This window comes from Zonotrichia leucophrys, chromosome 2 (genome assembly GCF_028769735.1).
Source record: "Zonotrichia leucophrys gambelii isolate GWCS_2022_RI chromosome 2, RI_Zleu_2.0, whole genome shotgun sequence".
NCBI lineage: Eukaryota > Metazoa > Chordata > Aves > Passeriformes > Passerellidae > Zonotrichia > Zonotrichia leucophrys.
The window spans coordinates 23,647,887-23,660,446 of record NC_088171.1 but is presented as its reverse complement, the minus strand read 5'-3'; the positions used below and the strand labels follow the sequence as shown (position 1 = coordinate 23,660,446).

Genomic DNA, 12,560 nt, shown 5'->3' with positions numbered 1-12,560 from the left:
TCAAGCACAGTACCTGAGGGGACAACAATATGTGTGTCCATCAAAGTAATTTAGATTTTTATTCTATTTATGAGTCATCATTTAAAAGTAAGCCTGAGGGAACAAGCATTGTCTTTACATTGCAAATACAGAGAAAATCCAGAAATCTAATTAAGCTGAAGATATCCTATAGAAGGCAAGATGTAATTTGCATCTGCCTTCCTATAAAATACTGTTTAACAGGAACTACTGTACATATTCTTTGGGAAAAGAAAGATGTGTGCTTATGTGGGTTTGTATTCATAATAACTGGCAACAAGCCAGAAAGGAATATCCATCAATAGGCAATACTTCCCTCAAGAACAAAATTAAAAGGCAGGGGGTCTTTTGTCATGCTGGGAGAGCATCAATGGCTTAATCCCACAGGTTAGCCCCAGAGAGCCGAGACTAATTTATTGCTACTGGAATATAATTGCTCAACTGGAAGCTTTTAAAATGGATTTAGGGATCACATAACCACTGATTCTGAACAAACAGGGTCCAAAATTCTGACTAAAAGTGAAATTAATGAAGGACCTCTAGAAAGAAGGGGCTGGCAGGGAGATAAGGCTAATTCATATAGCCCAGCCTAACCCTTAGAAATCAGCTGTGGATCCAAACAGACAACTTTGCCCAGAAGCTAAAACCAAAACAAGGTGGTAAAGTATCAGATCCCCAACTGCATGAGTCAACAAACTGTGTACAGTACAACAAAGCATCAAAATGAAATGGTTGCGAAATAACCATCTTACTTCCTCTGAAACAAAAGAGCAGAGCACTTCTAGTTTGGCATGCTGGTGAAAGTCTGGGAATTTTTAGCATATCTGACTGGGTTTCTGTCCTCCCAGCCAAAGAAATCACTCTTGGGCTATTTTTAATTCAGCCTTGAGAAGAGGTATTGCACTGAAATTCCCAAGCAGGCTGATTCATTCATTAAAATGGTAGGACCTCAAATCATCATGCCTGGTTTTAGTAATTACTGCATGATTAGGACTAGCCTTTGTTGATGGCCTGGCAACAGAGACTTCTAAATATATATAACTGATTTTAATCAGTATCATTTAAGAGAAAAAAAAGTTCATTGTTCAATGGAATTGCTCATGTTTCATCTGCTGATTGAAGCTGCATCTGCTCCAACTTGCAAATTTTTTTCTTTTCTGCCCCCTGCCACCCCCCACTTTTATTAATAATCCACTGGGAATTTTAAAAACTTAAACCAGCAGTACATCAGGAGTAAAATCTACACTTAGCTACTCAAATAAATATTTCTAGTGTGTCTATAAGTTTCAAAGGTATTTCTGAGCACTGACAGATATGTGTAAATGGTACAGATAGTCACAGAAATACATGCAGCAAAATTTGAAAGGGAAATGCTGCTGCAGTTCCCTCTGAGGCTCCTGCTTTAAAAGACAGGTAAATCAGGATTCAGAGGAGTGACAAACTAACAAGCCAAATGATCCATTTATATCCATCCTCCTCAAAGACAAGCTCACTGGGCCTGATGTGATTAAATACAAGTACAATTATTTGAATTATTATGTCTCTTTTTAGCAGGGCTACAACAAATACTGCATATCAGACCTTGAGGTACACAGCACTGCAGCCTTGGAGTAAGACTTACAAATCTGAAGCAGAACAAAGAATCTTAATAGCCAGTCTTGATTTATCCCAAAACTCAGAGAAATGAAGTATCCACATGAGGAAATGAAACACAGCTCCCTGGTTTAACAAGCACATTTAACACCTGAAACTCTGCTTAGGAAACTGAGCAGAGAAGAAAGGACAGAAGTTTTAGGGGTTGAAAAGTAGGTCCTACCTCACCCCCTTTAGTGCCACACTCATGGTCTGTGAGTGTATTGGTTTGTTTTGGGGTTCTTTTTTTTCCAAATATATCCAGGAGGAATTTTCCTTTTTTTTTTTAGATAGCAGTAATTCTTATTGAAATTCATATGTTGTAGATGCCACTTTTCATTCAAAGAACACAGAAAATTCACGAAGCTACATGACGTGCAACAATGATCAGCTAGTGCAGAAGAAAAAATACTTCCTCTTTTTAATTTTTTTTTTTTTTTTACCAAACAGGCCTTCTGGCTTTTCCAGAAAAGAGAGAGAGTTTCATGAACTTCTACGTTGCAGTAAGTTACATCCTGGAATAAAGTTCCCAGTATGACAAGTGAAGACTTAAACGCTTCCAAAGTAGAACAACAATGGGACTGATGTCCAAGTGCAAGACAATTGTAACAAAGATTATCTGAATGATCTATACACACACAACACATTCTGCATGTCTGGTTGGCTTCCATTTCATGCTAAAATCATTTGGCTGACTTCCCAAAGCAAAACTGCATCAAGTCTCTACTCATCTATCTTTCCATTAAATCCTGCTAATAAACACTCTCTTTCCTGTGTGATGATTCTCAGTATCTACCTTAGAAGGAAAAAAAATTCCAAAGTGAGATCAGCTATGAAAATGCTGATCTCATCCAAGAAATTGTGCAAAAAGATTAAGGAAAATTTTATATGTTCATATAAAAAGCAGCACATTCAGCTAATAGAATTAATTACAGTTCCCTCAAACCTGATGAACCCACACTAACTTACCTGAGTATCTATCACTGACAGCCTAAAGCATGTTTACCCTGGGGTTTTAGGGCAGTATTGTCTTAAGAGCAAATGTTTCAATGGAGGGGAGGGATTACTAACATTGTTAACAGCATTCACAGCATTCAGCTCTGAGTCAATTTTACAAACCTCAGAAATTCTATTGCAGGAATGCTCAAATACTTGAATTTGCAATTATTTTCAAAGAAAATAAATATTTAAAAATACAGTTAATATGCCAGGCATTTTCCCTTTAGCTAGCAATCAGTTTCTATGAAGCAACTGACATGACATTTTTTCAAAGTTACTGCATTTGCCTTGGATGTGTGCTCTTTTTGACTCTTACCTTCACATTCTCTGGATGAAGCCCTCCAGGGTGTTTGTCCATGTACTGACATAAATCAGTGTGCTAAAAGAAAGTCAGATGGAGAAAACTATATTAATATCCATATGACTGCAGTAATAAATACCCCTCTACTTAGCAGTGGACATAACAAATGGAAAATAAGATTTTTTTTTTCAGCCACACATGTGCAAACACACATTTATACCTTTACACTCATCTCATTTAACAGCCTTGATAACTGATATGAATATTCAACAAATGCAAATTAATATTTTTTCTAACACCCTGCATTTGTTAAATTAATCACCTGAATTTTAATACCATTCTAAAACTTGTAAGGACAGTATCACCATCAACATCACAAAGATAATATCTAGAGGATGAACCTAAAGGGAGAATCTCACATTCAACTCCCCTTGTTCACATTATAGCATTGCCCTTTAAATATAATTTTACAGTGATCCTAGATTAAGATGGGTTAAAGGTTTAGAAAATAAAGTTGAAAGGCATTGCTTATCAGAGTACTAAATGGTATTTTCCACCTCAAAAAGAAGCACATATGGACATGTACAGCCATTAAGTACAGATACTTTAGAAAAGAAAATAATGGAAAATTCAAACCTAAGTTTTCATTTCATAGTTACCTATATTTCCTGCAAACATAAAACCCCATGAAACCACTTTAAATTAAAAAAAAAGAAAAAAAGAAGGTTTGCAATGCATAGATTCATGTTATTTTTAATGAATAAATATTTATAGTTTTTACTATGGAAACACTTTTCTCTGAATTCTTCGCTTACATTTCTACACTTGAGCAGCAGAGTTTCAGACAAATGGCACGTTGCTTCTCTAATGTGCTTGCAGAACTCAGCTTCTGGAATTATGTTCAGAATAAAAGCAAAAATATGTACTTGATTAACCAGAAAATACTCAGAGAGACTCTGCCTTCCACATCTGGTTTCTGAACACATCTGGTAAAAATCATCCAACATTCCTTGAAAAGCTACTTGGCAATACCTGCCTCACATACACAAGAACCCATATAAATACAGGCAGTTTTCAAAGTGAGAGCTTTGGAGAAAAGTTGCCTTCCACACAGCAGAATGGTGTCTCTGTGCAACATTTGCCAAACCAAGAGGCATTCTTTAGCTTTCTGTTGCAGAGTTATGCAGATACATAGCAGAGTTCACACCCAAGACACAAAATTTGTTTTTTTGCCACAACTATCATATGTAATTGCTTCTGAAATCAGAAACTAAAAAAACACATTGTGCATGTGGAATTAAAATTGCAAAGACATGAAGATGCACAGGATGATTAGGCTCTGCACTAGCACAATTTTCACAAATTCTTACATGGCTTCAAGGGACCAAGAGCCCTGACTACAGGAAATTGCTTGAATCCCAAAATGAACAGCGTGTGTATCACAAGGGCATAGGGCATGCTCAAACAGGCAAACCACACTATATTATTTCAAAATGCAGGATTTCAGACAGCAATTATTCAATTTAGAGTTTACAAATTAGTGAATGCATTTACAAAGAAAATTTTCAGATTAATTGAAAATATTCTACCCATGAATTGCTAGTGTCAAAGAAGTGCATTTTCCATAAAGATTCTTACGTTTAGAGACTTATTCCTCATTTCTGTAAAATTTTCAGCCTTAAGGTACAAATTCCTCTTCCATTCTCTACTCCATTCATAGAATTTGGCACTATTTTGTCTCCTGTGTTTTGACTGACTATGGTGGTAATGAAGCTTTCTGGGACTGCATCAATAAACCATGAACCAGCCACCCTTCAGTGCACATCACCACATTACACATTTTTGTTTTTTTTATTCTATGAACACCAAGAAAACAAAGTCATCAGCTTAACTTGTCATTTGTTTTAATAAACTAACAGGTTCTGAATACTAATCCCAGCACAAGAATCTAACTTAATATCAGCTGAAACACCATTACTACAGGTGATGACTGGTATCAAATAAGAAATTTGTAGGAATCCACTCGTTTTAATGGTTTTCTGTTATTCATGAGACATGCCAGTGTTTGAATAGTACTAGCACCTGCAGTGTTCAATAGATGTTTAAAGAAAAGCCTGAAATGTCTCTTTAGAAAGCCCATTAGGGTGGCCAGGGAAGCACTGTCCCATCCTCACAGCCATCGTGGTCCCTGAGCACAGCACGCTCCCTCACACGGGCTGGCTCAAGGAATTATCATTTGCCCCCAGTTCAATCTTTCAGCCTTTGTGAACAACAGATAACCTGGTAGGTGGGAGGTTTATTGCCTCCTCCTCCTTCTATTGATTTATAGGATTTGCAACCAGTCAGCAGACAGAAACCAGAGCAGAGGAAGACAAACCCAATGTCCCCCTCCTGAAGCCCCACCACTCCAGTCACATTAACTGCACATTTTTATTCACAAAAGCCTTTCATCTTGCTCAGAGCCACAACTAAAGGAATAGCAATAAGTCATATTTTTATTTCCAATATATTTGTAACAAATGGTGAGGATAACCTCATTTTCTTATGCTTATATTTCAGTTACTATTTGGATGCATTTTCTCCATACAGAAACATCAAAGATCATCATGTTTGTTATCCATCATGAGCTTATTCTTCCCACCCCAAGGATGAAGACAACTGGGAGCCTGATATAACCTTCTGTCACCAGTTTAACCATGAAAACCTACAAAAACTGATTGAACATGTCTACCTGAAAGTCAGTGTAAGCAGCAATTTCCTCAGAATCCTGGACACCTTACAGAGCCAATTGTGCTGCAGTCTTTTGCCATTTATTTTTTTCCCTACACACACACACTACAGGAATCTGTAGCAAACCTTCCTTCAGATGGGGAAGAGAAATTGAATATATTTTCTGTTAAAATCTTTCTACAATTTGCTTTCATAAAACTATGAGTCTTTCTCATACATGTAACAAAACATTATGGGAAGAACTGTGGAAGCAGCTTATAATGTTAGAGTACACTGCTCCCCACTTTAAAAAAAAGAAGGTGGCAGCAAAGCAAAGGCAGCCTCAGCTGCTCCTCTTTCCCAAGGTAGGACTGAATGCACATTGAATTAAACATTAGTACAGCCAGGAAAACTGACAGTGCTGCAGAGACAGCTCTTTCTAAACCTGTTTTCCCTTTTGGCAGCCAAAGCGTCTGCTCCAGTGCTCATGTGCACAACTGACATTGAAGGAGACAACACGAATACAAGTTTCAGGAAAGCATTAGAAAAGAAAACGAGAGCAAGCTGGATGAAAGCATTTTTTTAATGTATTCCATGAAATTTGTACTATATAGATGGAGTCTTTTCTTCATGCTGTATTTGAAGGTGGAAAACAATGTGCTTTCCCCAAGTGGAAGAGTGGCTGCCAATACAGCCTGCCATAGTCTGACACTGGAGTCTTTGCTGCAGTCACCACCCTGATCTAATAAAATAGATACCCTAAAGGAAAATTCAAGATACAATTACATATTGGTAATAACATAAAACTATACTGGAACAAAGAGAAGAAACAGACCAGCCAATACACCTTTCACAGTCCATTCTGCACTGTCTCAGAGGGTCAGGCCAGCTCACAGGGCAGCAGCATACCGGGAATGGAGTAACAGAGACTTCCAAGTAATTGAACACATTCTGATCCCAAGTGGGCCTGGCTAGACCAATTCTGCTTCAAGCTAGTTTTTAACAGTTCTATCAGCCATACTGTCAACTCCCAACACACACAAATCACCAAAGTAATACCATGCTGACAGGACATTTGATATTTTAGTTTAAGTTCAAAATCCCATTAGTTCCTGCTCTTTACACTCCACCAGCTTACCCACACCTAAATGTACAATATATTGAATAGTATTCAATTAGCACGCCTCTGCTCAAAACAGCTACACAAAAAACAATAAGCATAGATAAATCAAGTTTCTATGGATAAGAACTCAAAAGCTAGGAAAGTCCAGAATTATTGGGGTTTATCCTACCTTTTGTTTCTCTATTAAATGCATATTATGATAACTCCTAAAAGGTCATACTTTTTTTTCTTCCCAGGATTAGACATACTCACTGAACAGAATAGGAGACACTTGATTGAAAAATAGCTGTGCTGTTTTACAGTTAGGGGGTTTCCTTCTATTCTCAAACAGCTTGCAGAATCTGTCTTTTTTACTAATTTGAAGACAGAAATAATCTCACAAATTTTCCTACCCTGCTTATAGCTATGCTACTCACATGCTTTACAAACATAGAATAATTTCATGGCAATGCAAGAGACATAAGACATTATTTCCTTTTATCAGATAGGGACTTTAAGCAAAGACAAAACAATCCTAAGAATTACTGATCTGGGCAATTCTCTTCAAGAGCTTTGGTTTTGACTTTTCAGAGTATTTGGCACTATTTTGTTTTGACTGACTGTGGTGGTAATGAAAGATATTCTGGTCTTCAGGTGCATCCTTCATCCCCACACACACCCTCTTACTTGTTGCTGTCTTTCATGGGCAATGTGGTTTGTCCTAAGCTAAGAACACCTGGTGGACATTGCAGAGGGAACTGTCGGGATGCTCTCATTACAGAGATGGGGAAGCTGACATGTTGCTATTGACTTTGATGCACACTGGCCTGAAAAAGAATATAAAATGCATTGGTAATATTTAAATACATATTAACAATAAATCTAAGCCATCCACCCAATCATTGTGTCCCAATGCCTGGCTGAGAGCTTCATCTCACCTATTCTGCAACACTGGCTTCAGTCACAGCTGTAAATGTGTAATGCTTTTGCAATGGAGACTGAGAATCTCACACTGAATAGGAGAAATCTGTAATGGCAGCAGTTTCAGCTGGTGATGATCATTCCCAATACAGCAGAGGTGGAACCCAGTTCTCTACAGCAGTATTACCTAACTTGTCTTGAAATGATACCTTGAATGAGCAGGAGCCTCAGAAGATTTCCTGTTTCCCACATTCACAAAAAATGAGAGAAATTCAACAACAACCACATGCCTTCACCACATAATCCTTTACAGAGCTGCACAACAGGCACTTCCAAAAGGGTGAAAAAAAGAGACTGCCCAGGCCATCTTTATCTTGGTGTCCTCCAATTATAAGAGTTTCACTTTCCCACTTCACTAACAAAACAATGTCTTCTGCAGAGCCTCTTATGCTTTAAGTGAACAACTCAATCTCTCCTCCCACTACTGGCTTCCCCAGAAACAATTTCACTTAATCAGAAATTAATGGCTACAATACCTGAAGTGAGAGACTAAAGTATTTGAGAAGAGAGGAAGAATCTTTAAAGACATAGCTCTTAAGTACAATCATGATTTTTCTGAAACTTATCACTTGATCAAATTTGGGGCAATTTTCAAAACAATAGTCCAATGCTACCCATAGCACAAAGGCTACCCATCCTATAAAACCCAAATCCATACTCTTCAGCTTAAATATTTAAAATGAGGGTCCTCTAGATAGAGGCAAGATATCTTGGCCATTTTTGCTGAAAGTAAATATAGGTAATTTGAGACAGACTTTGGCATTTTTGCCTTCAAATACTTGTATTTCACTAGTGTGTGCCAGAAGATCATTGCTCCAGGGCTGCACCTTGACTGGCACACACAGCTGCACCTCCTTGAGAAGGCCTTGTCCAGCCTTTTATCTTCTCTCAGCACACAAAAGCACAAACCCTTTCCTCAGTGCACATCTCCAGTAACAAGGCCTCTATTAAGAGGCCCATGACCCTTCCTGGGGTGGATGGAACAATTTCTAGATACAGCAGAGACTGCACAGTGCTTCCTAGGATAGGGGATAGAAAACCCATGCTCAGCAATGCTGGTTCACCTCGTCTTGTTTCCAAACTAAATATAGAAGCACATCAGCCAAAGCTCATTTTTGACCCAAACTTAAATTAATTGCAAATATTTTCCTCCCTGTGATAGAGAGAAGTATCACAACTCCTACAGGTACCTGAACATGACAGAGAGATTAAGTTACTTTTCCAACATACCTGCTCATAGTCTAAACAAAAATCAACAAAGTTGTACAAGAATTAAAAAAAAAGGATAAAAAGAAAATGCACACTTGCTCAGACTCTCTCTGTAATATTTTCCACTCATTTTCTCCTCATACCATCAACTACCCTGACCACTCCACAAAAATTATGATTTCTTTATGGAATATTGTCTTCCAGACTCACATGAAGAAATTAATTGGGGTTTTGATTTAGACTTGGGGCAGTGTATAATTGTATGAAGGTCATTTTTATTCAGCAAGACTCTGGTTTATAAGCAGACACACATGGGTTTATGTTTGTGAGCATACTGGGTATAAGCATCTGCTGAAGGGAAAAGAATTCTGGCTGATGTTTATACAGCTGAAGCAAGGTCTATATGCATTGCATCCTAGGTCTGGAAAAGAGACAGTATGCAAAAAAAAGACAAATGTTGATGATCCTTCCCTTCTCCTCTTGATGGAATTCTAATTATGAATAGATGAGGAAACCACAAACTAGAAATGTCCTCAGATATACTCTGTGCTTCACTTTGACATCAACTGTTTTGCTCAGCTATTCCTGCTCAGAAATCAGACTCTGCTACCAAGCACAAACGTGTTCAGACAAAGGCTGGGACGTTTCCTTTCAAGGCATAGCTGGTGACATGAAATGATCTCTACTTTGCCCACCCTTCTCCATAATAATAATGTGACTGTCACTCTCTTCTAATTAAATTAGTTGCTTCTACTTCCCATGCTATACATTCTGTTTCCCTCCTCTTCCTCAGTCATGATAAATCTCCATGTGACTTAGGCATCCCATAATTCTGCCTAATTGGTTTCAGCTGTCATTTTTGAAGCTGAAATGCACGGAGAGCCCAGGGCTTGTGAATGGAACAGGAAGCACTTCCAACCTCATTCCCATCATGTAGAACCAGCAATGTGTAAGAGCCCTCCCATTAAAACAAAACCGGGAGGATTTGGCTGCCGGCGATGCCGTCGTGCAGCAGACAGATTGTGCTGCTCCACTGAGGCAGCCAGGCTCTTGTGAGCCATTCCTCTCTGCTCAAAGGACAGCACACATTATGTATGCCCTAGCAGCTTTCCCGACTAAAATACTTCCCCTTTTGTCACCAACAAATTCCTAAACCGATAATATAATTTACCAATAAAAGGATGGGCACCAGGAATATTTAAAGTGACAGGAGAACAAAAAAAGCTAATTCCTTTTAAATGGCGCGTATCCTCCAACCTAAGCACTCTGCAGATTACTGTGCCACAGTTTAAACTTATTTCATGTCACTGACATCTTCAAAAATGTCATAGACTTTTATTTTCATGCATTTCTGTGGCTTTCTGTAATTCAATCTTTTCCCTCCATGAGATGACACAGCGTTACCCATGCTAACAAAAAATACCCTACAAGGTATCTCTGGGTGATACCTAAGCAACTTCCAGCAAAACAGCAGCAGGCAGCAGCACCAGCTGGGCTGAGCAGCAGGGGAAAGATCTATATTAGGGAATCAAGGAAGAAAAAACTGCCCCACAAGACACTCATAAAGAAAACAATTCTGCTAACAGATGTTTTTAGTGCCTTGGATTTCTCTCACACTGTCAAGAAAGATAAGCATACTTCAAAATACATGAACAATACTATATAGAAAAGGAGACTAGGTGGTGGGGGAGTAGATAATACAGATAGAAACATATCTGAATATCCAAGAGAGAAAAAGGGATACACAGTTGTCTGATTTTTGGCTGTTGTTAGAAAAGATAAATTTATTTATGGATACAAAGCCTCTGTTCCTTCCACAGAGAATAATCTGGTTCCTTACTGACAAGTGAAACACACACCACTAAGGAGGGAATTTCTGAACTAAAAGCTCTTCAACAAAATACAGTTTTCTAAAGATGCCAGTTTATTCTCCTCTTTTTGTCTGTCCACCTTAATAATTCTATCAGCTTTGTGTTCTTAGTAAATCAGGTTAAGGAGACAAAACTAACTTAATTTAGTGAGATTATCTGAACAAAACAATGACATTGCAAAAATAAGTAGGAATTCCCGTTTAGTGCGATCAAAACCTAGCACCAAATCATCAGCTTGTGCAAACTGTGATGGACTTGGAGACTTCAAAATGAACAGAGTTGGGACAATTTTTGCAAGCTGTAACACATGTGGCCACAAGGATGGGCATGTGCAATTTTTCTCTAATTTGTTATGTCAATGAGCTTCCACCACACTGACCACGATATGCACATATAACAAACAAACAATCAAAAATAAATATAATAAAAATTTGAAGATACAAGAAAGTTTCTTGTTAGAGCATGGAAGATACCCATAAGCTCCTGGCAAGAGTGCTTGCTCCAGGACCATGGAAGCAGAACTCATACATGGGAGGGAGGCTGAAAATCCACATATAGCCACACTAGTCAAGTATCCATATTAATATTGGCATGGCACTGACCATGGATAATTCAATTGTAGCCACACAGAGGGAACTAGGGAATGCCAGTTTATGACAGAAATAAAAAGATAAGGAATATGTGGGATGCCACCAGAACTACTGATGACAGAGCTGTGTATAAATCTATAACATAGTAATAATTATTAAAGAGTCCAACAAAAAACCTCATATGCACTAACAAACAAAAACCACATAACTAGAAGAATTTGTTTTTTAAAACTTTAAAGTAGTAAAATAAACTGGTATATTTTTTCTTTGGTTCCTGACACAGGAAAGCAACGGCATATTAACTTCATTCAAAGACTAAAGGTATGATTATTTTGCTGATGAAAGTTATGATGCAGAAAGATAAATATAGAAAGGACTTTAAAAAAATCTTACCTCTATCTATTATCAATGACAGAATTCTGTTGATTATTTGCCTGAATTGTTCTTTAAAAACTGACAGTATTAGACAAACCTTCACCCCATAGTAGCTTCTGAAGTGCTTTATTATTGTTAGCATGAAAGGGGCATTCCTTGAGTTTAATCTCTTTCTTCCTTACTGTAATTTCAGATTTTCTTTTTCATCCTCTTAACCATTCACATAGAAATAGGTCACTGACTTTCTCCATGATATATTTAAAGGTTGTAAATGTCTCATCCTTTTTTTATCCCCAACTCTTAAGAGCCCTACTTACTTTGACTTTTCTTTAGAAGGCTTTAGTCTCGATGTTTACTCATGCTTGTCTTTTTCCCCCTCAGGTCTCCAGCTGATTCATGTCTTTCTTGTGTTTACAAATTTACCCTTTAGGATGGTGGCCTTACCTGGATCAAGTAGAGTTTCATTGCTGGCATGTCTCCCATGCACATGTATCTCACTACATGTGTGTGTTTTTGAGGGACTGCAATGACACTTGCACTTTTATCTGTAATTTAGGAAAAAACTAATTGGGATCTGTCAGAAAGCAGAATATCTCATGGGATTTCCAGTATTTCATCTGTCAGCTCAACTCTTGATGTTTCTTATGCTCTGATTTTGTTGTGTGTATTATTTTGGGTTTTTTTTAATACTTACATTGAATGCAAGTGTTAATACTTAATAAAAAGAAGAATAATCAATAGATGCTAATTATTAAATGATGCACAGCACACCA

General features: G+C 37.7%; 1 protein-coding gene across 5 annotated transcripts in view; it reads right to left on the bottom strand.

Annotated features, from left to right (window-relative positions):
- Positions 1-12,560, bottom strand: part of CDK14 (cyclin dependent kinase 14) — a 310,762-nt gene that overhangs the window by 161,218 nt on the left and 136,984 nt on the right. For all 5 annotated transcript variants that reach the window (XM_064704274.1, XM_064704278.1, XM_064704276.1 and 2 more), the window contains one exon: positions 2,966-3,028. In XM_064704274.1, coding sequence (XP_064560344.1) covers positions 2,966-3,028 — 63 coding nt within the window. The remainder of the gene's footprint in view (positions 1-2,965; positions 3,029-12,560) is intronic.